The 26695-nt window shown below is 36.4% G+C and overlaps 1 protein-coding gene across 1 annotated transcript in view; it reads right to left on the bottom strand.

Moving 5' to 3' along the window:
* Positions 1-26695, bottom strand: part of Grid2 (glutamate receptor, ionotropic, delta 2) — a 1119457-nt gene that overhangs the window by 503601 nt on the left and 589161 nt on the right. Inside the window, exon 7 of the mRNA XM_005374673.1 lies at positions 6362-6415. Within this exon, the coding sequence (XP_005374730.1) occupies positions 6362-6415 (54 nt within the window). The remainder of the gene's footprint in view (positions 1-6361; positions 6416-26695) is intronic.

Below are 26695 nucleotides of genomic sequence, written 5' to 3'. Positions count from 1 at the left end.
TAATATTAATATTGCTCTTCACTGTCATACAATTTTTTTAAAAATTCCATATTGTGCAGTCAGGGAGTTTCACTCAAAAGGTAGTAAAAAATTGAACCACTTTTCTTTTTTATAGTAAGTTCAGTTGTATATGTGGTCCTAACTTTTTTAGCAGTACAGATCTAGCAAAAACTTTATCCACCATCTCTGTCTGCATCATATATGAAAAACTATGAATCAGTAAAATAAAGGTTTATAATTAATAAATGCCAATTATACTTTAGGTAAAATACTATCTATTTAATTTTCAGCTAAAAAATGACACTAAGTCAGACAATGTCTGTTCTTACTTTATAACTAGAGAATCAAGGAGAGTTCAAGCTCTTCATTCAAAATGCTTTTTATTCATAGGATGAAGCTATAAACGTAATAAAAGAGTAATTCTCTGAAGTAATTGTATGAGAAGTCTGTATTTCCTTACAGGAATTACCCAGATTAATATTTATGAATGATGGGAATTAAAACTATAGGAATATATTATTTCAGCATTTGATAGCCTGATGATTCCGTAAAGACTGATGAAGGCATCTATCATGAGTCAAAGTCTAACGGTTCTATTTTCAAACACACAAAAAAGGGTGGTTATTTTTTCTATTTTCCATAAGCTGAATTCCTCAGGTGCCTAAGCCTAAGTAAACCTGCAGAAATGCCAATTTGAATTGAATATATTTTCTCTTATTATTTGGGGAAGCAAAAAGAAAGTAATCTTCTAGGAGGAAAGAATCTGCCATTGTGAACAAAAGTAACAGACAGTCAGTCTCAAAAAAATTACTTGCAATTTTAGGTTTGACATCTGATCTTAGAAGCAGTTTCATAGTAGTATAAATCATGATTAGGCAGCTATTTTATATTTACAGAACTTTCACATTTCAAAAGGCACACTTAAGAGTGGCAGGTGCAGTGCTGTATTAACACTGAGGGACAGACAGATGATCATTTAATCTAAAAGATGTTCTCCTGAATGAGAAACAATTCTAAGTAAATGTCTCTATTAAAGTGTAAAACTATTGTTACAGTTAGCATCGGTGTTGTTCCCATGCTTTGAATTTAAAAAAAAAAATGTTTAAAATGTGTCTGGTAGTCTAAGCAACTGATTTGCAGGTAACAATATGCAATGGAATTACAATGGTCAACTCCTACCATCTTGTCTAGTGAAACTCTGTATTATCTCTACCCTTTTGTCGAAGAATTATTTGCTTATTCCCTGTAATTGTTTGAGCAATCTTTCATTCTTACATCGGGTAATCTGAGCAAAGTAGTTGAGGATAGGGATAGGTGATGTAACAACCACTGTTGATTCATATTATTTCGTCATGAGACTCTGTATCACTTTGAATGTTCTTGCTTTGATTTGATTATGTTTGTGATACTGGTATGCTGCTACTGTGCTCTTTCTTTGTTTGCTTGTTTCTCATTTACTACTCTCTTTAAAATAAAAAAGTGAGATTTAAAATAATCATGTGAAGAAGTAGTTTACCAAACAAGTACATAAGCCCTGAGCCCCTAACATTACCAAATTTGCTAGTAATCTCTACAAAAATATGCAGAAAATTTCTAAAATATAAAAAATTCAAGAATCAGAATTATAGAATTATTTGTCTTTGTATTCTTTGATTTTGCATATTCTGGATTCAGAATTAATGCTGCAATTAAAAGTAAGTTTCAGTATAGCAAACTTTATTTTTACTTTGTTGGAAGAAGAATATAATATATTATTTTCTCTGGATTAATTTCCTTGGGTAGTCAAAAATTACTAAGAGTCAAGTCAATATGACTGAGAAATATTCACCTTGATTTAACAGTAAATGTGGGGTGATCCATAACCTGTGTGTGGTCCAGGAAAAAAAACATATCACTGGGAATGCAGCTTCTCCCTGAAGCATCCACTCCCCAGATCAAATCTTTAGGAAGAACTGTGATATTCTGGAAGACTTGAAGTATACCAGCTTTTGAAATTAATAGATTTGGCGGGAAGAAATGACTGTTTCAGTCCATTAGGTCAGATGCCCGTCTATATCATATAAGTTATTACGGAAAATATTTTCCTGTTTTCTCTTTCCCAGTAGTTTCCCCCTTTCGCTCATTCTTTAATCTCAGCACTGCAGAGGTCCTATCCCATAGTAAGTAGTCAACAAACGTTGATTATTTAAAAAGTGAATGAATGGCAAGGTTTTACCAGACTATGTTCTACAGATTGATATCTAAGATTTCAATTTTAGGTGCTGGGATGTTTTAAATATGTTCAATAATGCTGAGTAAAGAAAATATTACTAGTGAGATTTTAGAGTCTGCTATGTGGGTATCATTTGAAAAGGTGTCTCTTTCCTAATATGTATCTGTTCTTCATGCTTTAGCAAAGATGATCCTTTGATTCTTCTGGAAAGTTTATCATTGCTGTGGAGCAATTAGCAAACACTGTGTTTAAATCTGGAATAAACCAGACTCTAATACCAACAGGAAGAGAAGCACAACACCAACTTTCTGCTTGACACACTAGTAGTGGGTAGTTCATCTCATCACTCAGCTAGAAAAGATGGAAAACATCCACTGTACAAGTAGGCTGCCAAGATCTCTACATGACAGCAAAAAGCCCCCAAACCAACAACTTCTGCCCTTACTGTAATACTCAGCAGTGACTAACCGAGGGTGACGGCTTAAACTATTAACTTTTCAAAGTCAGTAAAATCCTGTCAGAACATTAAAGGTCAGGTTAGTCTTATCAGGAATAAAAGGATGCATAAAGCATTATGTTTCTTGCAGCTCTAAACAGTGTCTATCTCCTTATCTGAATTTCTAACTTCTGTAAAACTTAAATAAAGTGCTAGGCCATCTGCTTCAGAACCCTGAAGGGATATGACAACAGTTATATGAAGAGGCTGTTCTGAGCTGGAGCCACTGATTGCAGGGGGAAGATAAATACCATTACCGAGTCCTAAGGTATGATTGATTGCACCATATGAGCTCACGCAGCCTCTCATTATTATAGCACACTTAATGCAAATGAAAAAAATACAACGTTTTCAAGTTTCTACATCAATTTGTATCATGATTCACAATGCCAACTTTGATTTATAGTCCTTCTCTAAGAAACTACTGGTGCAATAAGATTAAATAAATGTTTGCAACCCATTTGAAAATTAGCAACAAAATAACAGCTGCACAAACCAAGCTAGACAGAGTCATGTTATCCATGTTCAGTCAGAACGGGCAGTGCATGTTGCTAGCTATGTCGTTGTCCTTGCTTTTAGAGTTCACTATCATTCTAGCAAATGGGAGAAATTTATTTTTTAATTGATGGAAGCCATGGTCAACCATGAGTTTTAAGATCAATTTGTAGAAACGAGCATATGAATGAGAAATGTATAAAAAGAGGTAGGACTCAAGCTTCTGGAGGTGCATTTTGGAGGGAATAGAGTGGCTGAGTGGAACCTGTGGAGGTGAGCATGGCTGGACTCAGTGGCTGATAATAGTTTCCCTGCAAACCTCCTTGCTCTCTGAGGGTTTATCCAGGTCAGAAGGTACCAGTTGCAGCCAGTGTAAATGCTGCAGGCTATGAGCACTGCACTTCTCAAAGCCAAGGCAGTCCTGACCTGCCTAAAAGACATGGTGCCTTTGCTGAAGGACTGCAAAGTCAGACTCTGAGTGAAAACAGGGGATGGTTTCCTAGAGTAATAAAAATAAAGTTAGGAGAATTTATAGTTTGTAAAAACAAGTTTAAAAGCTGAGAGAAGAACTAAGGTCTATTGTTTTAACATTGACTATTCAGATTGCCTTGTTTATGTAAACGTTTTGTTTTGCAAAAAGTAACCAAAGTTTTGGAATGTTCATGTAAAGATAGTATTTTCCTTCCTAATGCTTTATATAATGATATTTAATAAATGTAATAGGTTGAAAGATAATGCTTATAAAAGATGCCATAAAATAAAATTTTTATTATTCATTCCATGCTATTCTTCACCAATGAAATACATGGTAGTCTACTCAGAGTATACCCGTACACTCTGAAGGTGTGATTTCTTCTAAAGTACAAATTGACCAGTAAAAAGTGAATAAATGACCATCTTACCTGTGTCCACACCTTTAAGATTCAGACAGCAATAGTAAAAGCCAAATCAGATGTGGACAACAGCAATTTATGGGTACCTTTTTCAATCTTATCAAAGAATACAAGGGAATGACATTTTCCATTTAATTAATTTATTTTTTTTTTATTTTGAGACATGGTCTTACTTTGTAGTTTAGGCTGGGCTTGAACTCAATATGTAGCCCAGGCTGGCCTGGAACTCTCTGAGGACCTCCTGCCTCAGCCTCCAAAGTGCTGGGATTACAGATGTGCACCACCATGCCCAGCAATGACTTTAACTACTAATTTGATTTAATTAAGAGCAATTTATGTTTCTTTCATAGTCAGCTCTGTTAATTTGAATGAGTGAAATGACTCCAATTTATTTAGCATCAAGAAATCTGTGTGATTTACTCCCTATCAAAAGTTAGGCAAGATATAAAAATAGGGATTAGAAAGATTCTTTATTTTTTTAAAAAAAATCTAAAAATAGTTACACTAAAGACAATGGCCAGTGGTATAAACGATTCCCCATTAGATTACAACTGAGGTAGTGGAAATATCAAAAATAAAATCTGTTACGATTATCAAAAAATAAAACAACTGGATTGTTACATTGCAAAAGGCTGTCATACAAATGCCATTATCATCTCTTAAAAATTGTACAGTACTTCAGTTGATTAACTTCTTTGAAAACTCATTTCCTTGCCAAAAAAAAAAAAAAAAAAAAAAGGATTAAAAACATCTCGTCTGAGAAGTTACCATGGAGCTTCAGTGAGCTGCCTTGCCTTTTGCTCCTCCCCCAATCTAATGTTAATTATTCTACTGGGCCACTTAGGAATGTTCCCAATTCACTCATGCCGTGGCTGGGATTCTAGCATGCAAAATTCAGACGTATGAAAAAATTATAAGGTATCAGAATCTCGTTGAAAAAGAGGTCTTACATGTGCATGAAAGAATGCCTGTGTGACTCAGAAAAACATGTTTTCATGGGACAGGAGAGATATAGACACAGTTCACACAAACCTAAGTTTTGTCAGTCCCAAAGCGGATCTGTGTGGCCTCTCCAGCACCTTGGGCCAAACAGAATGATTCTACCACTGAAGTATTGTTTAAGAGATACAACTTGAAAATGGGAATTATATTTACTCTCTGCCTAAGCAAAGCAAATCTCTTAACCTCTGTGGACCTCATCCTCTCTGTACTTCATGCAATAGTGTTTAACATTCAACATCATGTGAGACAGTGATCTGTGCACTCTAACAGAAAGCTATCATGACTGCTGTGGCATTTATCAAGTATAATTTGCAAGGAACTGTATTAAGAGATTAGATCATCTCATTTTATTTTTATTATGAAACTGTAAGCTTTATCTTACCATAATATAGATAGATAAATTGAGGCACAAGAGAATTATATTCCACAGTAACAGTTAAGAAGTTTTATAGACAGAATTGAATCTATTTTTCTGACTACGAAACCATAATTCTTACCCTCAATACTATTTTGTCTCTGAAATAAATCTTACTATTTTATAATTATTATCCAAAGATAAATAATAATAACCTTTACTCATAAATAATCGCTATGATTGAATACCCTGTTTTGCTGAGGATCAGTTTGTGTGATCACACATTTGTCCAGGACTGATCTGGCCATTGTCCTTTTGGCAGTGACTGGCAGGTCCTAATGGAACACTTATAAGATTCTCAGGCAGTAATGTCTCTTTCATCTTATGTATTATCTTTTCAAAAATAAAAAAAATTTCAGGATGAATTTGACAAGTTCATGGATTTTAAAACAGTTATGCTTCTTTATAATAAGGAAAAACCTGCTTACTATTGATTCATATTCCTATGCTGAACTACTTAATCCTCATCTAAGGGGGTAGATGCAAAAGTTCTAGAAACAACATTAAAATATAAATGCAGCACAAGCACTCCACTGGGAGGAATTCTCTTTGCTTACAAAGAAGAGCTCTACTTTTCATAAAGATGATCTCTCTAAGCAGACAGTATGTGCCAACAGGAAAAGCTGAAAGATACTCAGCAGGGAAGACTTTTTCTATTTATTTTATTCATGTAAAGTCCTTTCTCATCTTTAAAAACTCTTCATTCTATTTTTACTTAACCGTATTCAATAAGCTGAAAGTTTACTTCATGCTCTGTTCCCTCTCAGAAACCCACGGCAGGGGGAAACACTGCCACTGTGTACATGAAAACAGGATGCAGCGGGGACAGTGTGGGTCGGTGGCTTTACCTCGTTTATAATGATCCAGTGGCAGTCAAAGGCGACCAGATTAGTCTCCACAACCTAGAACAGAAAGCAAACCAGATCTCAGCATTAATCAGGAAAAATCAGCCAAACTAAATGGATCTAGTTTGTAATTGGCAAAAAATGATTTGCACATCTGACAGGTCTTTATACAAACTTTGCTTTCATGTTGGACTTGCAGATGCACTGTAGATCTGCTAAATAAATCTGAAAATATAATTCACCAAAAATAAGCTTCAACAGAACTATAATAGCAAAACTGTTTCATGACTTCCCAAAGTAAGAGAGGTGTTCCAATCTCAAGTCATAGTCCATATTCCAAATAAACTTTGATGACTTTTGTACATATGTAAGTATGTATCTCTCTATAGTCTGACTTGGTACTTTTATACTCTGATATTTTCTCGTGTATATCTTTGCTACAGTCTTGAAAAAGTAAACTGCACTCTCTTCTCTTAAAAATCTTCATGTCATGTGTACTAAGTAGATTCTATTTCTAAAATTATCCTACTGTAAAATACAAACACAACAAATATTATATTAGCATTAAGCCATGGCTAGGAAATTTTGGCAGCCCTTAGACTGCTAATCAGATGAAAAGAAACTATACATATGAAAGGAGAAGAAAGTAATATGTGAGCAGCAATCCTTGACTAACTGGACATTTATTCTAAATTTCCTTTGGCTTTGGCCAAAAAAGTGTGTATGTGTGTGTGTGTGTGTGTGTGTGTGTGTGTGTGTGTGTGTGTGTGCATTGGGGGGGGAAGATTTTGTGTTCAAATTTCCCTAATTCCTATCATATATATTCTAGGACCAGCTCTTGTGATTCGGGTCATAAGTGTAGAATAGCGAAACTGCAGTGTAAGAAATTTTATGTTATTTTATGTAATTACACTTGAAGATTTAGTTTGAAATTGAGATGTTTTCTAATAACTGGCAAGGAGTTGCTACAAAGCGTGAATTGAATTTTGGTGGTTATTTTTTGTTTTACTGATAAATGCTTACTGAAAGATGCACTGAATCCTAAGAAATACAATTGTATATATATTTGTTGTATGATTTGATGCTTTCTAAAAGTATATAATTATTTGCAGGTCCTTGTAACCACAATAAGGAATTTGTACATAATGTATTAGCAGAGAACTGAGAATGTTATCTATTTTGCAGTTCTATCATTATTGCTATTTGTAAAATACATGCACGTTCAACTTATAGTTGAAAACTATAATAGAAAATATGACACATGGCAATTTTTTAGTTTTAGCTTTAAAAACAACTTGTTATTTATATCAGTAATGAGAACTGATTTCTAATTTTCTGGTTATTTTTCATTAATAGTTGAACAGACCTATCATGAATTATTTCTTAACAATTAAAAACATTAGGAAATAAGTGGGAAATCTATTATAATTCAAAAGAATATAAACCGGAGAGTCAGATATGAAGAAAATAGGGCTCTGGGTAAATCACAGCAAAGTATGTAAATATGGAGAAGCAACAACTATACTATGAAGACAGGAAAAACCCAGAAGGAAGAAATATGAAAGTCATGATGTAGAAGCAGAAAATACTTTTGAAGCACTCTTAGTGGTAGAAAGAAGAGATGACTCAGTTTATCCTAAACTGTGCTTATTTAGATAGTCTGTTCCATGTGGCTAAGTTAAGCAGAATTCAAACTGTTCAAATGCTACATTGCCTGTAGATATTTCTAAGAAGTTGTTCATAAGATAGCATTTGTGACCTACTAAAGGGAAGCTTATTGGAAATTTGTCTGGACACTAAAGCTAATTTTTCACAGTTTAACCTGAAATACTCTTCCCTGTGAAAGTATAAAACAGCACTGAGGCACAAGGTGCAATTGTGCGTTTCAGTAAAGAAGAAAACAAGCCAGGTGTGGTGTACATGCTATAATCCCAGCAGTATGGAGACCGAGGCAGGAGGATGGCTGTGAGTTTGAAGCCAGCCTGGGCTACATAGTGAATTCAAGTCCAGTCTGAACCACACAGCAAGACCCAGTCTCAAAAAACAAGAAGAAGAAGGAAAAGGAAGAGGAAGAGGAGGAGGAGGAGAAGAAGGAGAGGAAGAGGGAGAAAGAGAAGGAGAAGAGGAAGTAAATCTCATCTAAGACCATGATTCTACTCACTGCACACCTACTTTCCCTTAGGATCATCAGAAAACAATCTTCCTGTCTTTGGTCTCACTCAGAAGTATTAAAAACTGTATGAGATACTTTAGAAGTATAAATTACTAGCACATTACTACAGATAAATAAATAACCCCTTTATTTTCATGTTCTAAATTGGGAGCTCTTCACCACAGGCAGCACTGGGTATGTGTGAGCCTCAGTATGAGTAAGCTGCAGATCATCCTTATGTCTCCATGCGTGTTTGGAAGGAAGGGTCTAGGAGCCTCCATCAGGCTCCTCACCTCTCAGGTCTCCTACTACGTCTCATTGCGACTGACTATTCTAGAGCATTAGTCCCAATGCTTCCCTCAAATTTAGGCAGCTAAATGAAACAAAAAATATTCTGCCCTAAGAACATATTATATTAGAAAACATAGACAATCTAGACAGGTTAATAGCTGAAAATCACTTCAAATTTTAAGGAAGACTGAGAATTCGCATGGTAGAAGATGCTGGACGATCACCAAAATCCATCCTTGCCTTCTCCAAGGATACCAGCTGGGTCCCCTCCCCCATGCTTCCCTGTAGGATGAACTACAGGGCCATGTGACTGGGCACCAGGCAAGAGGGTGTGAACAGAGGTGAGGTGGATCACTTCCACCCCACCCAAGCTTTCTCTCTGTGCCTTCCAAAATCCTGAGATCCTGATGTTGCACCCACAGGTACCTGGGCATTCAGCATAGCTCCAGGGCACAGAGCAGACCCTTTTCTGAGACTCTGCTTTGCTACTGTGCTCACTTGAAATAAAGGTTTTTGCATTGAGACAGTACATTATGTGAATAATTGTTAAAGCAGTTTATCCCATCTTACCTTATCCAAAGCCTTTTTATTAATCTCAGATTTTTACATTTTTCTAATCTTAGTAAGTTGTACTAAATGTAGTAGAGTAACTTTTAATTCTGTGATTTTGTAGACATGATTTCAAAATCATCTAATACTTGTTGGCTTTTCAATCTACTTTGAATACTGAGGACTTTTTTTCATAACCATATTTTTTATTAGGGAAAGAAAATAAATTCTACTAAAAAGTCCTTAAACATGAAATATATATGTCCTGTCCCTTTGATTATATAACACAGTACATCCACATGTACACGCAACTAAACCCCCACATAATACTATGACAACATGTTTTAAGGGAGCTTGAAACTTTTGACTATAATGTTGTACACAGAAAGCTAGCGTTTCCATTTTTTATCTGAGGAAATGCCCTTTAAAAAGAAATTTAATTTCCTTAGGTCTAGGTTAACTTTTTCATGCATGACCAATAAGATGGCATGAGTGCACAGATTTTTCTTAAGTGAGTGCTAGTGAAAGTGAATAATGTTAAGAAGCCACAAATTGAAAATGAAACTGATACCAGTGCCGCAAAGTGATCTGGAAAGGGGCATGCAGAGGTGACAGGGAGTTCAGCAACCTCCACCTTGGAAACCTCGTCCGCTCTCAGTTCTCTCAGTTAAGTGACTGAGGTAAGTACCGTAGTAGGGGGTGCACCTGTATATCTGCAGAGAGGTCAAACCTTACAGTAGGTTAAAAGAGGAGAGAAAAGAGTGATAATGTTTATCCTCACATTTTATCTTGGGGTAACACACAGCGAGTATTCCTAGGAGAGACACATTTGTATAAAATGAAATTCTGAGTTCTTAGTGTAAATAACAAAAGGCAACTAACTTCTATAAATCTCAAATCAATTCATTGATTAATATTTTCAGTAATATTTATCCCTTTCAACTGGATAACTTATGTAAGCTGAAATAATGCCATATCAAACTAGTGGCCATACTGTCTTAAAAAGCATCATTCTAGATTTTAGGAATTATCTTATGATGCTCTAGGCTTTCTAAAGCCTTTATATTTACTTCCATGCACATTTCCTAGTTTACTAGCAAACAGTTAAATTCAATAAATGGAATTATTCAGTTGCATTGAAATTTTCCTTTCTGTTTCCTATTAGAATTCATTTCAATCCAAGTGTATCATTGTTTTAGTTGTTTAGTCCCATCGTGTTGATTCTAATAAATGTTTTACAAGTTAGTAAGTACTAGTTAGCTTTTCCTTCAATTTGTCTGTGCAGGAGACAGAATACAGGATCTTGTTCAGGCTAGGAAAGTGCTGTATGACTAACTACATCCCTACGCACTCCAGGTCACCCCTTTTTAAGATGTCATTTTGAGACAGTGTTGCACTAAATTACTCAGGCCAGCCTGGAACTTGTACACAACCTGCCTCAGCCTCCCATGTAGCTGATATTGTAGGAATGTGCCACCAAAAACAACTTAGTTGTGCTTTTTAATTGAAAATTTTGAGAAGTTTTCAATCATAATGAAACACCGAAAGTACTAAAAATAATATTGATTACCATAATGAATAATAAAATCTGCCTCAAAGGTCATAGTAGAAGAGAACTACTAAAACAAATTCTACAGTGGGGACTGTAGTATGTTTGGTTATCAGAATAACAGGAGGAATAGAAACATAGTTCTTCCTTGGCCATCTGTTATTTTCTTACTCTTGCTGCATAATTCTCTTCTATCATTAGAAGTGCACACATTAATAGTGTAAACAGAGCATGTATCCTACATGTTCATATGGATTCCATCCCATAATGTAATTTTGACAAATGAGCCTGTTCCATCTAAAAAGCTGAGCTTACTTTTAGAGAATTTAGAAAAAAAGGGGTGGGGAATCAAGTCCTGTCAGGAAGATAAGCAATGAGTCAGGACAGACCATCTGTCATTGGCAGGAACTTTAGAACTTCTGAATCTTTAGAACAGCCTGACAATTTATCACCATGTCTCCCATCATTCATTCTCAAATCCTCAGATGTGCTAAATATAAGCAGCACAGAAATCAACGATTTTGCCAGCGCACGTATCTTGCTGCTAATAAATACGGAACCGCTCCTACAAGGGCAGAAGACAATTTAATCGACTAAACAGTAACAGAAACATGCTGCTTTTCATGGACACTGAACCTTGTGGCTTAACTAAATTAAGCTCATTCCCTTTGCAGAATGCATTGAGTATTACACACTAGGTTTCCAGTGCTCTGCACACCTGTACCAGCAAACAGACCACGCGTTTGCATCCGTAGTCCTACCTGTCCCGAACTGTCAGCTGGAAACCAGCAAACAGCCATCCCAGGGAGAAGACAGGAGCGGTTTATTCTGGAACGAGTGGTTGGAAAGTATTAAAGAGCTATTGTACTGTCTTCCTGGTTCCTCATCTACAGGAATAGTGCAACTTGCACTGGCCTTTCTAGACCCGTGTCCAGTAGGACATTATTTCTACTGTAAGGAAGGACTTTTCTGAGGGCAGATACTTTTACAAATGCTTTGTTAAACAAAGTTAAACATAAGTCATTACTGAAATCCAACTCCAAGTATCTAACAGGTTAGCATTAATATATCAACAAAAGTCACATTAATAATAGAAATAATTTATATAACAATATTGTAGAATGCACAGCTTCATATTTGCATCATCAGTAGGAAGAAGGAGAGTACTCCGATGATAAAGTCATAATGAGAATTTAAGAAAATAACAGCACATGGTAAACAATAAATATCAGCTTCTCATATTTTAATTTATACGCCCTAAAGGCTTAAAAAATATATATTTGGAATGTAAACAAGTAAACATTCCAAATTACATTGATCACACAAAACATTTTTTCCTACAGAAAATCCCATGAGATTAGTATATTTTGGTAGTTGTAAATTAGGGTCAATGTTAATTTATCCATACATTTCTAAATGCTCTCAAATTGTACTAAAACCCCATAAGGGTCTTATATAATTTAAAATTAAGGTCATACAATAATTTGATAGAGAGCACAACCAACAGAAAAAAAATCTTTTTTTTTCTTTGAGACAGGGTCTCACTATGTAGTTCAGGCTGGTCCTGAACTCACTATGTAGCCTAGGCTGACCTTGAACTTGCAGCAGTCCTCCTGCCCCAGCCTTCCTAGTGCTGGGATTATAGGCATGTGCACCATGCCTGGCCAGAGAAAATATTTCTAAAAACCAAACAGAAGGCAAATTATTATGTTTTATGTAAGACTCATATAATGGTTTTGACCAATTGGTAACACTTTTTCTCATTTAAGTTTCCCCCCTTCCTAATTAAAAAAAAAAAAAACAACATTATAGTCTCTTCAATAAAAACTACAAAGAGATATATAATGTGAAGTATACAGAATAGAATAGGTTTTCAGCAAAGGGTTCAAGGATTTACAGTACATGCTACATCCAGTTGCCTGAATGTTACATATAGCCAAACTGAACTATTCTACTGGTTAAAAAAAAAAAAAAAAAGCAATTCAGTTAAATACTATAAATCTGAAATCAGTGACAACACAAAGCTCTGCCTTTCTTAAGGAACAATAAAAGTGCACATAATCTGGGCTTCATTTCACTGCTTATTTTCACTAGCTTCTTTTGCTGTTGTTTTGTTTTGTTTTTCTCACTAGAACAAAAGCCACAGCTCAGGAATACCCTAAAAAGGAGACTGACTCGAGTCCACTTTTCAGTCCCAAGTATCTCCAGCAGATGGCGGCAGTAATCCCTCGTGGTGGTACTGGCCAGCAGGGGGGATATTCCAAACTGACTGTTGTTTGCATTTCCCCTGGAGCTCAGCATGGATCCCCAACTCACTTTATGCAAGCAGCCACTATCTGCCATCCCACTCTGTGCCTTTTGCTTTAGAATCTCTGCTATGATCTTCCAGCTGGAAGACCACAAATACACTTGCATCCAAATCCTCTTGCTGTTCCTGCCAAAGTTATTTCATAAACGGATATGCTAGATTTATTATTACTGCTGTGCAGTTGGGTCTTCCCACACCCCCTGGGAGATGGAATTATGCCACCACTGAGATCTGGCCAACACGATGCCACTGGCTGTGTTTCTTAACGTGCAACGACAGAGACTCCCTGCTCATCACATGGCACAGACCCATCTTCCTGTGTCCTGTATTCCTGAACAGACTGGATACTGATTAAAAGTAATAGCATAACTTTAATTCTTTGCCTGATTAGAATGTAAAGATTTGTGGTAAAAGGGACTTTTATGTTACTGTTTGTAATTTTTTGTTAGTTTCTGCTGGACTTGAACTATTTTGGAAATTCACTATGGTGGTAAAAGTGGATTAGGCCACAAAATTTTTAAAATGTTGTATTTGTTGCTTATTTTATCATATTCTACTATATTGTCTTTTGGCACAAGTAGGAAACGTCATTAAAATATTTATTTTATTTTGTTAATAACTTAATATCCCTTGGCAGAATAAATTAACTCTTCAGTATGACATGGGAAAAATGAGTAAATCATTAGTTGGACTTTAACTGGGGCTTGAAATAATGATTTGGGGAATATAGGTATTTAAATCCTGGGATTTATGAACAAAGACTTTCTTGCCATAGTGAAACAAATGAAGAAAAAATTGTGTTCTCAAAGAGGGGAAATTTATTGATCATTTCTAAATGCAACATATGGGTTTGTCATAGCTGTGTACTTTCACACCTTTACCTTGCTCCTTTTCATTACCTCTCCATCCACTGGAAAAGTATTTCTCATCACTCAGAGACTGAATCAAATGTCAACTTCTTTCCTGGCCTGTCTCCCTATCCTAGAGGTCTTGTCCCTATCCGTGTGCTTACCTGAGACTCTGAAGAGCCCTGAATCCCAGGCGTCATGAAAGTATCTTTAGTTACGTAAGTAGCTGGAGGGCCAGGCTGCCTTTTCCATCCCCTTTACTTCTTGGTTCAGCTCTCTTCGGTTTCCTGCTGGTGCTCTCTCCACTTGAACCTTTGCCCTGCTTTTTCCCTGGGTTGCTCAACATCATCAAGGCACACATAGCCTGGCCACGTGTCATTTGGGGCTCTACACAAGTGACACTTCAGGACCCCTGTGATCACACATTCCTCTCTCCACATTCCATGCCTCTCTGCCACTTACTCTTGCGCTATTCTGCAGAGCATTTACCCCTGGGACAAATACACACACACACACACACACACACACACACATACACACACACACACACACACACTTTTAACACTCACACGTTCACTGCCTTTTTCTGAGTTCTGGGATATAAGTTCACCAGAGTAAGGATTTAATTTTGGTCCCCGTCTTTTCCCTTGTCATAATGAGAATACATTATACTAGGGTTTAGGTAAAAGTTATTGCAGGGACAAAGCAAAATTTCACTACATGTATTTGGGAAAAAAGATAATCATATTTACATATTTGTGCATATCCTTCCTTTATCTAGTGTAGGAGACATTTTAGCTATTCAGCTTATGCATAAGCAGTTAGCAAGGGACAGAACCTAAGGTTAAGTAGCACTTGTTAACCTAAACCAGTAAATAGTAAAGATTTGTTCTATCATCTTCTGAAAGTTCCGGAAGCAAATATCCATTTTTCAAAGTTAAGATGATCACAGTTTGTCTTAGTTATTTTTCTCATGGCTGAGACAAAATACTCAACACTTAGTAAAAGGGGGAAAGGTTTATTTAGGTCACAGTTTGTAGAGGTTTCAGTCCATAATGGGCTGACTCCAAGGCAGGATGGTTGCTCAGAGAATAAGCAGTTCATGGTGATAGAAGACTGCACTTGTCGGGTTGTACTTGTACAGGTTGTATCTCTTATGGCTTCTCTCTTGGGTTGACTCTGCTACCTCCTTACAGTTTCCCTCAGGAAATCCATATTCTTAGCTTCTCCAAGTTTCTGGGGTGCCCCCAGCATCTTTAGCTTCACACAGCTTCACACACTGCCCTCCCAAGGGCACACTGTCTGGCCCCCCAGGCCTTCTTGTGAAATCTGGGTGGAAGCCTTCCTCACCCCACAACTCTTGTATTCTGCATGCATCTAAAACCAGCACCAAGTGGATGATGCCAAGGCTCGCCACCAGCTGGAGCAGTAGCCAGGCTTCCTTCTCTCTTGGGTATAGCGGTCAAGTGCTCGGATCACTGAGGATTCTAAACCCAATCCCAAGGAGCAAATTTTCTAGGCCACTGTCATTCTGGAACATAATGTTCTGTGTCTTTCTTCACAAAGCTAAGTCTTTTACTTTGGTAATTTTGAGGATGCAAAGGCTGGAGTCCTTCTGGTTCTTGTGATGCCCTCGGGCCATTTTTTCTATTCTTGTGTTACTTCTCAGCAACCAGAATTTCCTCAGCTCTATCTTTGCAGTCCACAACTTTATTGGAGCTTCTTTTCTGGCCAAACTGAAAACATTTTAAATCATTCTGTTGGGCTTTTTGCTCTTGATTGTCAACATAAATCTTATCAAAAGCCCCCAATAATAGCCGTGCCACTGCCTCAACACTAGACTGCCTTGAAATTTCTTTTACCAGATTAATTAGCCTGCTGCACTTAAATAATCTCAGTCTTAGGCAAAGTCTGGTCGTGAGCAAAATGCAGACAAACTTTCCGCCAAGGCATAACACACACCATCTGAAGTCCAGTAACCAGTACAAGCTTTCTTCCCAGCAGAAACCTCTTGAACCTGGTAGGATTTATATCTGCAGTCTGGTCTTCTGAGCTCTGACCAGAATTTCCTATCAAGTACAGCATCACTCATTCCAACTCTACTTTTTGACTCAGCATCGCCAAATCTTTCCTTACTCTTCTCCTTCCTATACGCCAGTTCTAAAGACTCTTGAGCCACATGGTCAGGTACAGTTACAGCAATGACTGCACTTCTATGGTACCAAATTTTGTGTTAGTTACCTTCCTCATTGCTGAGACAGAATATGCCACACCCACACCTAAAGGAGGAAAGGTTTACTTAGGTCACAGTTTGTAGAAGTTTCAGTTCATAATTGGCTGGCTCCAAGGCAGCGTGGCTTGTCAGAGGAAAAGCTGTTCATGGTGGCAAATACAGTAAAAGCAGCAAAGAATGACCATAGCTCTTTCTGCCCCTTTTATCTATCCAAGCTACTTAGGGGGATTACCACTAACAAGCTTAATCCTAATGCCCTTAAGTGCCCTTAAGCCACCTCTGAAACCACCCCCCCCCAAAAAAAGCATGAGGCTTTGGGGAGACATGTAGACACATGCCATAATATTATAGACAGCTAAATTAGATAGAAATATTGTAGGCAGTCAGGGCTAAGCCCTCCAAGGAGTAAGTGCAGAAGATGAGAATATATTACAACTGTGGGCAGAGGCACATTACTTGAAGGTCAGTACTCAAAACAAAAATATGATGACTCCAGGTACATACTTCCCCAGGGATAAACAATAATGACTGACATTCTAAATAGGCATCAATCTCAGTGGGTGGGGGGAGGTGGGGCAAGATCATGACTATCCCTTCCAGGAAAGATGCTTGTTCTTTCCATGCACCTGATTTGATTCCCCAATGGATCAATATTACCTAAGTGATCATACTTTTAATCTTATTGGTCAATCATAGTTCTGTCCCAAATTATATGTACATTGTGATGTGACTTGCTTCCCTATGGGATCAATGTTATCTAAGCAACTATACTTATAATCTTACTGGTTGATCATAGTTTTGTTCTTATATCTATCTCATGATTTCATACCCACTTCGTGATTTTGCTCTACTAAACTTCCTTTGAGAAGTGAGCTAGTGGACAACCCACTTTCTGATCCCCCTTCTGTTTCTCTTAAACAAAAGGTGTCTTTCCCTCAATAAATATTTCCTACTTTTAACCTCCCTTGTTCCTTAAACATCATTTTGGGGAATACAAACTCAGCATATTGGACATCCAGTATATTGGGAGTTATATTTCCCCCATATCATTTGGAAGTCTCTATATCATCCCTGTATCATTAACACAGTTAAACTGAATGTTACAGAAGATTTTTGGAGATGTACAAGAGTTTTAAATATTTACCCTCTGTTGTGTTATCTTATGTACTTCTGAGAGATGCATAATGTACCACAGAAGAATTTGAAAGATTTGTATGTGACATGTACTATTTTAATCATGCCCATTTTACCTTGACTTGCTAAATAATTGATTCAATTATATGTATGAAGTACATCATGCTTAACTAGAAAAATAGTTATATATGTTACTGTTCTTTTGTCAACAAAGCTTTCTGCTATTACCACAGGAAGGATGTGCAAATGCTTCTAGAGGAGAAATTGGACAATGTTTCTTAGGTATTGTGCCAATAAGACAATTAAGTATCTAGTATCTGCAGTTAAACAGTTAATTACTTTACTACTGTTCTACAGGGATAAAAGCCTTTATGTAGCTTGACTGTATCCAGTATTGTAAATAACTCATCACTGAAGAAGCTACTAGGTAAACTGAATATTAATCTTCAAACTTTCCTAGATCAATATTTCTGCAATCTTTAGGCTTGTCCAATATTATGTAGGGACTTGGCTTTCCAGAATTTTAGGAGTGGTATATAGCTTTCATGATTTTAGAAACAAAACACTTCAAGTGAAAAAAGTTTCACAACTCTTTATTGGTTTTTATATACAAAATATTCAAAAGAAAAAAAAAAGCAGAGAAAGGCAAAAAGTGAGCTACAATGGTCATCTTCCTAAACTACTTGAGTTTGTCATTTTTGAAGTATTTATGTGCATTGGAAGTATGCCCTTTTGGAAGTGTGACCTTTGAAACTTACTGAATCAAAAGAAGATCTTCAAGTGTTCTGGACTTTCTAAATTCCTTCAATAGTTTCTTTTATATAAAAGCAGCCCTGTGGCCTATTGTAAAAGATGCTTTAATAGTGTTAGACTTGACAGCAATGGACTATTTCCAGAATTCCAAGCAACTGCCTCTCCCTTCCATGCTATTTCACTATGATGAAATATAAACTACCTTTTCTAACCATTGACAAACCACCTTATGGTGTTAGAACTGTGTTTAGTAACAAAATGTCAGTTGAAACTGAGGCAGCAACTGCTAACTGCTCAAACGAAATGTCATTTACAGAACAGAATTACAGTGTTTAACAAAGCAACTCATGCTATGGTAAGTATATTCAAACCATCTGATACAGTTAAGTGATCATGAACCATTTGGTTCATGATGAATAAAATTCTTGTTATTTTAGTTTTCAAATTTTTTACGTTTGCTTCTCTGTACTTATAATTGCTTGACTAAAATTATGCTAAATGCCATTTATACATCTAGATTTGTCAGTTCCACCTTTTCTACAAATGGAACACAACTGTGGTTGTTTGTTTTGTTATGTTTTCAGAACTTTCTTTTTTAACATCACTGCTAATTCATGGCTTCCAGTCCCTACAGGATGATTTGCTGTTGAACAAATTTTTCTATAGTTCTTTTTCTATAGATTCTTTTTCTATACCTAATTTTGTGCCTCCCTCAGTCTCCAAGGCGGTGACATTCAACCTTGGAAAACTCCACTAGCTCACATCCTACTAAGGCAGGGCAGAGAAATAATAACTAGGTAGAATGGAGACAAGGAAATTCGAAATTTTAAAAATGAAAACTGCATCTCAGGACACAGCCCAGTTCTTCTATTTCTTTCTTGTTCATTTATTCATCTCCCTTTCTCCTTTCACAGAACACAGTAAGTATGAGAAATTTCCTTTCACCTACAAATGGGCTGAACCATTCCCTTTCTTACTTACAAATACTCCTCTTTCACTTCTGAATAGACCATCTTTTGACCTGTAAGTTAAGATTTTCCCCATATGAATGGATCTTACTATGGGCGGGCTATCCTCTTTAGTGCACTACCATACACTGGAGACTATAGATTATCAAATTCTCCAGATTTCCACTGCCCAAAAAATATAAATATTTTCAGTTTTCACTGTAGTGCACCTCACTGCTATGAGTGCTTGCTCTCATCTCTGCCTAATAAAACTTTTCTGTGCCTCTTCCTGATTTTGTTACTCCAACTGGAGTCAGCAAATCTGCAAACACTCTTCAAAAGGGTCCCTTAAATTCTCCATCTCAGCTTCAGGAACTGTTCAGATCCAGGCAGGTGACACTATCAGGGTCACTAATAACACTCTTTCCTAACAAATAAATATAAAATAGGTAAACCCAACAGGCAAATGCTTTCATGTCCTCTGATTTCTGCTGCTCCAAGAACAAAAGTCAAGAGCAGAGCAAGCTTCATTTATGGGATGGTAGCTAACAGATTGGATAAGTGATGCATAACACAACTATGGTAAACTTTTCAGGGCCCCAAACTAAGAATCCTTTGAAGGTAGACACTCTTTCCTGACTTGCAAATGAATGCAGGCCACTTTGTCTTTATTCTTCCTACCTTAGTCACAGCTAGTGAGGACCTTTTCAACTCACAAAGAGACCACAGCCTGAAACACTCAATGCTCTAACACAGGACTTTCCAGCAAACCAGTCTTTACAATATCCTCAAATATTGTCATGAATCTCTCTCTCTCTCTCTCTCTCTCTCTCTCTCTCTCTCTCTCTCTCTCTCTCTCTCTCTTTCCCATCTCCCTCTTACTTTGCTATCTTTCTGGCTTCTGTCTATAACCCTCACTGCTCTTCACTTGGCTGGCCTCCAGATCCTCTAGAGTCTTTCAGGACTCCACTGAGGCATTATCACCCTTATTATTATCTCTAAAAGGCCTTCCATGATCACAATTCTCCTCTTATAAATGTGAATATATGTACCAGTTCCAGGAAACACCTATAACTGTACTTTAGCTATCTTTTCATTTTTCTAAATGCTCTTCCCTACTAAGTTTTGAGCAAAGGATTATGGCTCATCCATTTTTTATATTCCCAACAACTCACTCTGGACATGACTCAGACATTAAGTATTTGTTGGCTAGCTGAAAGTGACTACGTCATTGGAAGGTCACAGTGAATGTGAACTGGGCCTCAAGCGAAGGTCTCTGTCAATGTGAACTGGGCCTCAAGTGAAGGTGAAAACACTTCCTGGGCTGTCCTACTGTATCCCATTGCATGTCTCACCTCAAGAACGTATGCTTTTTTAATCTGGCTCATTCAGTGATATACAAATATAACCTAGAAGTAGAGTTATATTACTATAGTCAGCTAAGGTAGGTAGAAATATTATGGGCAATCAGACAGGGCTGGGCCCTCAAGAGAGTCAATGTAGAAGACAATAACACATTACAACTGTGGCTGGAGGCACATTCCCTGAAGACCAGGCCTCAAGATAAAGACAGAATGACTAGACCTACATACCACCCAGAGGGATAAACAATGTACAATAATTAATATTACCTGGTCCAAAAAGTCTAGATAAGCATCAGTTAACTGGGTAGGTTACCATCTCTTCCAAAATAAGCTCCCTATTCTTTCCATGTACAGTTCCTACATGACCTGCTTCCCCATTGGATCAATGTTACCTAAGCAGCTAAACTTGTAATCCAATTCGTTGATCATAGCTTTGCTCCACACTGTACTAACCTCATGGTTTTGTACCCACCTCATGATTTTGCTCTATAAATCCTTCTTTGAGAGGTGGGCTCCTTGGCAGCCCACTTGGGCCCCTCTTGTCTCTCTCAGGAGCTGTTTCTCTTCTTCAGTACAATTTCCTACTCTTAACCTGTTTTGTTCCTTAGAATTCATTCTTCCATATCAGGGAACACAAACTAGGCATATCAGAAGTCTACAGGTTGTGAGTTATAATATTTCCCCTATATCATTTGGAGGTCTTATTTCAATGTTAGAATTGTGGAAGATCAATTTTCAACCAATCTGAATGGAAGGAAGTGAATATATGCCTTACTAATCCCACTGGGGAGTATGATTCTAAAACACTCTAAGGCCTGGATTCATCTAGATGTTCCTTTAATAACAAAGTACTTAAGCTGTCAATAGGGAAAAAGCCTACAGAATCCAATCAAGGGTAGTTTGAGGCTGATTTTTTCACGAGTGGAAGACAGCTTTTCCAGGCAATGACCTTAAGATATCATAAGCCAAACCCCCACCCCTGCCACCACATAACTCCCTCCCAGAAAGAAACACCCCACTGTGAGGAGGTAGGATGCTGGTTAGGCTTAGCTAAAGAACACTGAAATTCCCTTCTTGGCATCAAATGAACAAGCAGCTTCCCTCTCTTCTCTCCCTTCTCATAAATCCATTCCTTCCAGCTGATTCAAGGAAGCAGATCCAAGTTTCTTCTCCAGTTCTTGGCCACCTTGCTGTGTGACTGCACAGTAAAGCTTTTGCTATTTTACAAAACCCTAGTACTGTATACTCATATTGGATTCTGTGAAAACCAGCCAGGAGCCCTCACTGGATATCCCTTCTGAGGTACATTACAGTTTCTTAGAAGTCTTTCATCAGCATTGAGCCCCATTTGCCTACATTCATAACTTATTCTTGTCAAGACATTTGTCACTGGCTTTTCTCCTACTCATCTCGCATGCTTACAGTCTCCTCACTTGTGCTTTCTGGAACCAGTGTCCTAAGCACACTCGAGTTCTTGTCTCAGGATCTATACCAATAACTGAGAGCCAGCCTTCCTACACTAAGCACAAAATTTACTACATGAATAGGAAACAGTTCCTAAAATTAAAATGAAGAGACTCTTAAGAAGAATAAAATGCTTGAGAAACTAAAATGTTCCACAATCTGTCCTATAAAAAGGATTATCTTTCCATAATAGATTGTTAAGATACTCATAATGCAAAAAATGTGTAAAAAGTATTTGGGGATACTTTACATCAGCGGTTTTCAATTTTAGCGTGCATCTGAATCACCTACAGCTCTTTTTAAACACAGATTTCTCAGTCCATCTCTATTTACAGAGTCTGGCATGCAGTCTGAGAATTTGCATTTCTAACAAGTTACCAGTTGATGCTGTATTGCAGGTCCAGTGAATGATTTTGAAACTCACTGCTTTATAAAAGATCTAGTCAAGGATGGATGTGACTGGGTACTGATTCTATATCTATTTAATTAATTTAACAAAACCATTAAACTTTTTAAGTGCCTGACATGTACCCAATGCAGTACCAGTTCCTGAGATGGTATCAATGAGGAAGATCAACTTGGTCTGTCTGATCTTTCAGCCACTCAGTCCTTATTAGGAATTTGAACTGTATCCTAATGTCTGCCAGTCTATGTGCAAGAGTTCAGAAGAAAAAATAAGCACATATATCATTTCACAGAAGGAGATATGAAAGCCTTTACAAGAAAAAATAGCATGGCTTAAGCACTGTTCAGAAATAACTTATTTGAGGTAAATTGCTTGAAACACATTGAAATGTGACTATTAATGTCTTGGTCATTACAACACAAATCACAAATTATTCCGATTGCACATGTTTTACTTGAAGCAATGTATTACTATTTACAAGAATTGAATTTTGGACATGTGTAAACTAATTAGTTTTTATTTTCTGCCAAGTTTTATGATTGCTTTTTCATAATGAGTCATAAGGTCAGTCTTGAGTAGAGGGCCCAATTATACTCTGGTATATATCATTGGATTTGCTTGTTTTGTTAGTATTTTTCAATGTTATTCTAAGTTCAACAGTGGAAATCAGCATTGTTGATCACTTAAAAAAGAGGTATCAAAACTTGCTTCTACCAACTCCAGGCAGGTAAAGAGAAATTTTTTAAAAAGTGTGGAAGATTACTGTATGTGTTTGTGCTCTTTAGTCAGGTTTTCTTTACTTTATTAGTAACTACAGAGTGGGGTTAAGGTACATTTCTGGGTTTAGGGTTGAGGTCATAATTTCTATGTGGCACAGTTTTGGTCAATAAGTCAAACAGTGGCCTGGAAATATGTATGAGACATTTTTGGTCCATTTTGAAGTAGTATGTAACAATTTTAATTTCCTATACCTCTGTCTCTTTTTTTCTCTTTTTGAGACAGGGTCTCTATGGACTTTAGGCTGGCCTTGAGCTTGCTTTGTAGCCCAGGCTGATCTTGAACTCACAACAATCCTCCTGCCTCAGCCTCCCCAGTGCTAGGATTGCAGGCATGTGCCACCACACCCAGCTCCCATATATCTCATAACTAAATACTTGAACTCTTTCACAGTTTACATAATTTCATAGTTGCCACAGTTACACAGTTTACTCAGATCAGAATACAAAGTAAGGTAGCAAAATACAGCAATTTGGTAATAATCCCTTGATTTTTCTCAGACCCCAAAAGCTGAGCTGATAATAAATTCTGAGCACCACCAGCTTTCCTCTTTAGGAAAAATGTGAAAATACTCAAAAAGCAGACTGGTTAAGAGCTTTAACAACCTTTCCTCACAGATGACTTGATGACAGAAGTATTAGAAGATTGTCTTCAAGAGTCTTACCATAGTATTTATTCTTGTGAAAATGAAGAGCAAGCACATACTGAAACAAATATCTTGTGATTTGATCATCATAAGTGTTGAGAAAATCATTTTGTTTGATTTGTTCCTTTTTGTTTGTTTCTTAGTAGACATTAGTCTAACATTTACAGAGTTTTAAAAATTACACTTCTGTCTTCAGATGACATTACTATTGGCTAACGAAATAAAGACAGGCAAGGGTTTCCTCTTGTTTGTTTTTGTAGACACATTTTGCTCTCACTTGCAGCATGATTTACAGTGTTAGCTCAGAATAGTTTTTAATCATGTATTGGTTTTTCGGTTCAAAGTTGAAAAAATACAAAAAGAAGGACTGATATCTGACACCATATGTTCACAATTCAGCAATGTTTGTTATTCAAATTTCTAATTTAATATTTTTAGAGATAACGCATTTATTTGCTAGGACTATGTTTTTCCCAAATACAAGGTTCAGGCCTGTGAGAACACTTTGTTTTTTAAGTTCTTTAGGTGGTTTATGAAGATACTTTAAATAATAAACATGTCTGTGGCTGGTAGCTTAATTTTGTTAAAAATCAAAGTGGTTATAAAGTTATATATTCAGATTCTACATTTTCTTCCTTCTCAAATCATGGTTAACACCAGAAGACTTGACTCTTAACAACAAACTGAATGTTAACCAATCACCACTGAGTCTTCAACTGGAGATTATAAATGAGAGAACCTTGATGTTCTAGTGAGATACTAGCAAGGAATAATACTGAATGATCATGAAGCAAAAGATAGTAGGTATTCTAGGTATAATAAATAGCTTATGGTTGGCGTTCGCCAGCACAAAGTAGAGAGATAAACCTTTTTTGGGATATATTTTTGTTGTTGTTGTTTTGTTTTTTTTTGTTTTTCTCTGGTACCAGGAACCGAACTCACGACCTTGCGCTTGCCAGGTTGGGATATATTTTTGTTAAATAAAAAAAAAAAACTTCAGATGAACTTTGATTCAATGGATATTAAAGACTGGTACTTTAATGAAAATGGTTACATATTCCCTGACCAAAAGAATAGACCTACCAAGGCAGACTAGGCTAAATTGTTTTCAATTATTCAAAGCAAAAATAGTTGGGAACACAGGAAAAACTAGCCAAGTCTGGATGTGCGAAAAAGAAAAAGCTAATGTTTTAAAAATTATTTTTAAATACAACTTTAGAAACAATTGACAGTATTAAAGAATTAGATTTATAATTATCCCATATATAATTTATGATTTGAATAAATTACATTTAGAAAAAAATCTATTAGTAATTAAAATCCCATATCATTTAAAATCATTACATGAGCTCAGTCAATCTCAACAGATTAATGTTTCTTTTTTTTATGTTTGCATTTAGAAGTTTTCTTTAATGGTACCTGTTTCCAATGCCTGATGGTGCCACTCACCCTGGGGAGCTTGTTCACCTACAGAACACGTGGTATTTTTTTTGTTCTCTTCCTCTCCCCTCCCTCCCTGCTACGGCCAACTCTTGACCTCCCCGTTTCCAAAAGCTCTAGTGTTTCTTTTTATAAAGAGCAGAGTTAAAGAATCCTTTTGCACGTACTGGAAGTGGGTGGACTAAGAGGAAGATAGTTACCCACTGCAGTAAGGATTCTGGCCAAAAGATTTCTTCAAAGCGTTAAGTGCAAAGAAGGAGACAGCCACACATCTTCCTAACTTTCCTTTAAAGTGGGTGACATTCTCTAGATCTGTTTTTAGGTCATTAATAACAAACATTACTTTGAACATTAAGCAATTTAAAGACAATTTTTAGTTGTCTTATATTTTCTTAGAAATGTGAATTTAAAACTCCTTTGAAAATAAAATATATACTCTTTTGTCCTTCTAATTAATTTTCTAAAAGCGATTTACATATATACTGTTAAAAATGCATAGTTACCGAACATCGAGATTTTTCATACTTGGAGTTACACCAGAGAATTCTCAGGGCCAGTAAATCTCTGAGATCAACGAGGAGTAAGGTGAATTTCCAGACAAATATTCTTCAAATTCTTTCACAAAGTTTCTTATGCAAATATTAACGAAAACTACAATTTTCAAAAGTCTTGAATCTTATTGCATTGTATGGATTATTCTCACTTATTTTCTTAAACTTACTTCGCCAAAAAACGTTCTCTACTAATCTACAGAAGAGAACTACGTCAATGACTCCAAATATTCTATGGAAATTATAATTAAAAATTAACAGAAAAGGGAAAAATAGATCAAAGGATGGTACTGCTTCAAAGGTAGAAAATGAAATCCTTTTGCTAAATGATATATTTTTACTTATCCTAAGTTCATAATTTTTGAAAATCCAGGCCTTTAGCTTTAAATACGACTTTAAAAAATCAAAATAAAAGATTTAAAATGTTCCTGAGAACCAAGTCAAGGATATTTAAGGTTCAGAGTCAGGAATTATTAGAAACCTGAAGTATCCTAAATATTTGCTGTTTGAAGTCCAAACTGTGATTGAAATTGTTTGGTGGTTCACCAAAATGTCACATTTGATCTGCCAAATTCCTGAGTAGAATTGAGGAGACAGCAAATATGAGTAAAGAAATCTTTTTTTCATAAGAACTTAATTGAGTCCTTTTATCCAGCCAATGACATTTCAATTTGCTGAAATAAATAGTGGGTATTGAGATACAATTTTTGTTTTTATTTTAAAGAGAGAAAAAAAAAACAATAAAAACGATATAGAATTTCCCAACAACACCATAGGAAATTAACAATGGTTATTAGATTGCATATTGTTATCTTCAAAGTAGTTGTTCGGATTACCAGGTACAGGCATATAAAATTGATCAAACAGTATAAGCACTAACTGTTTCTTTCAATGAATAAATAGAAATAAGTGGTATAATTATTTT

The sequence above is a fragment of the Chinchilla lanigera genome, unplaced genomic scaffold (genome assembly GCF_000276665.1).
Source record: "Chinchilla lanigera isolate Chin_1 unplaced genomic scaffold, ChiLan1.0 scaffold00004, whole genome shotgun sequence".
NCBI classification, from domain to species: Eukaryota; Metazoa; Chordata; class Mammalia; order Rodentia; family Chinchillidae; genus Chinchilla; species Chinchilla lanigera.
The sequence above is the reverse complement of the archived record's forward strand: the minus strand, read 5'-3'. Positions and strand labels throughout refer to the sequence as shown.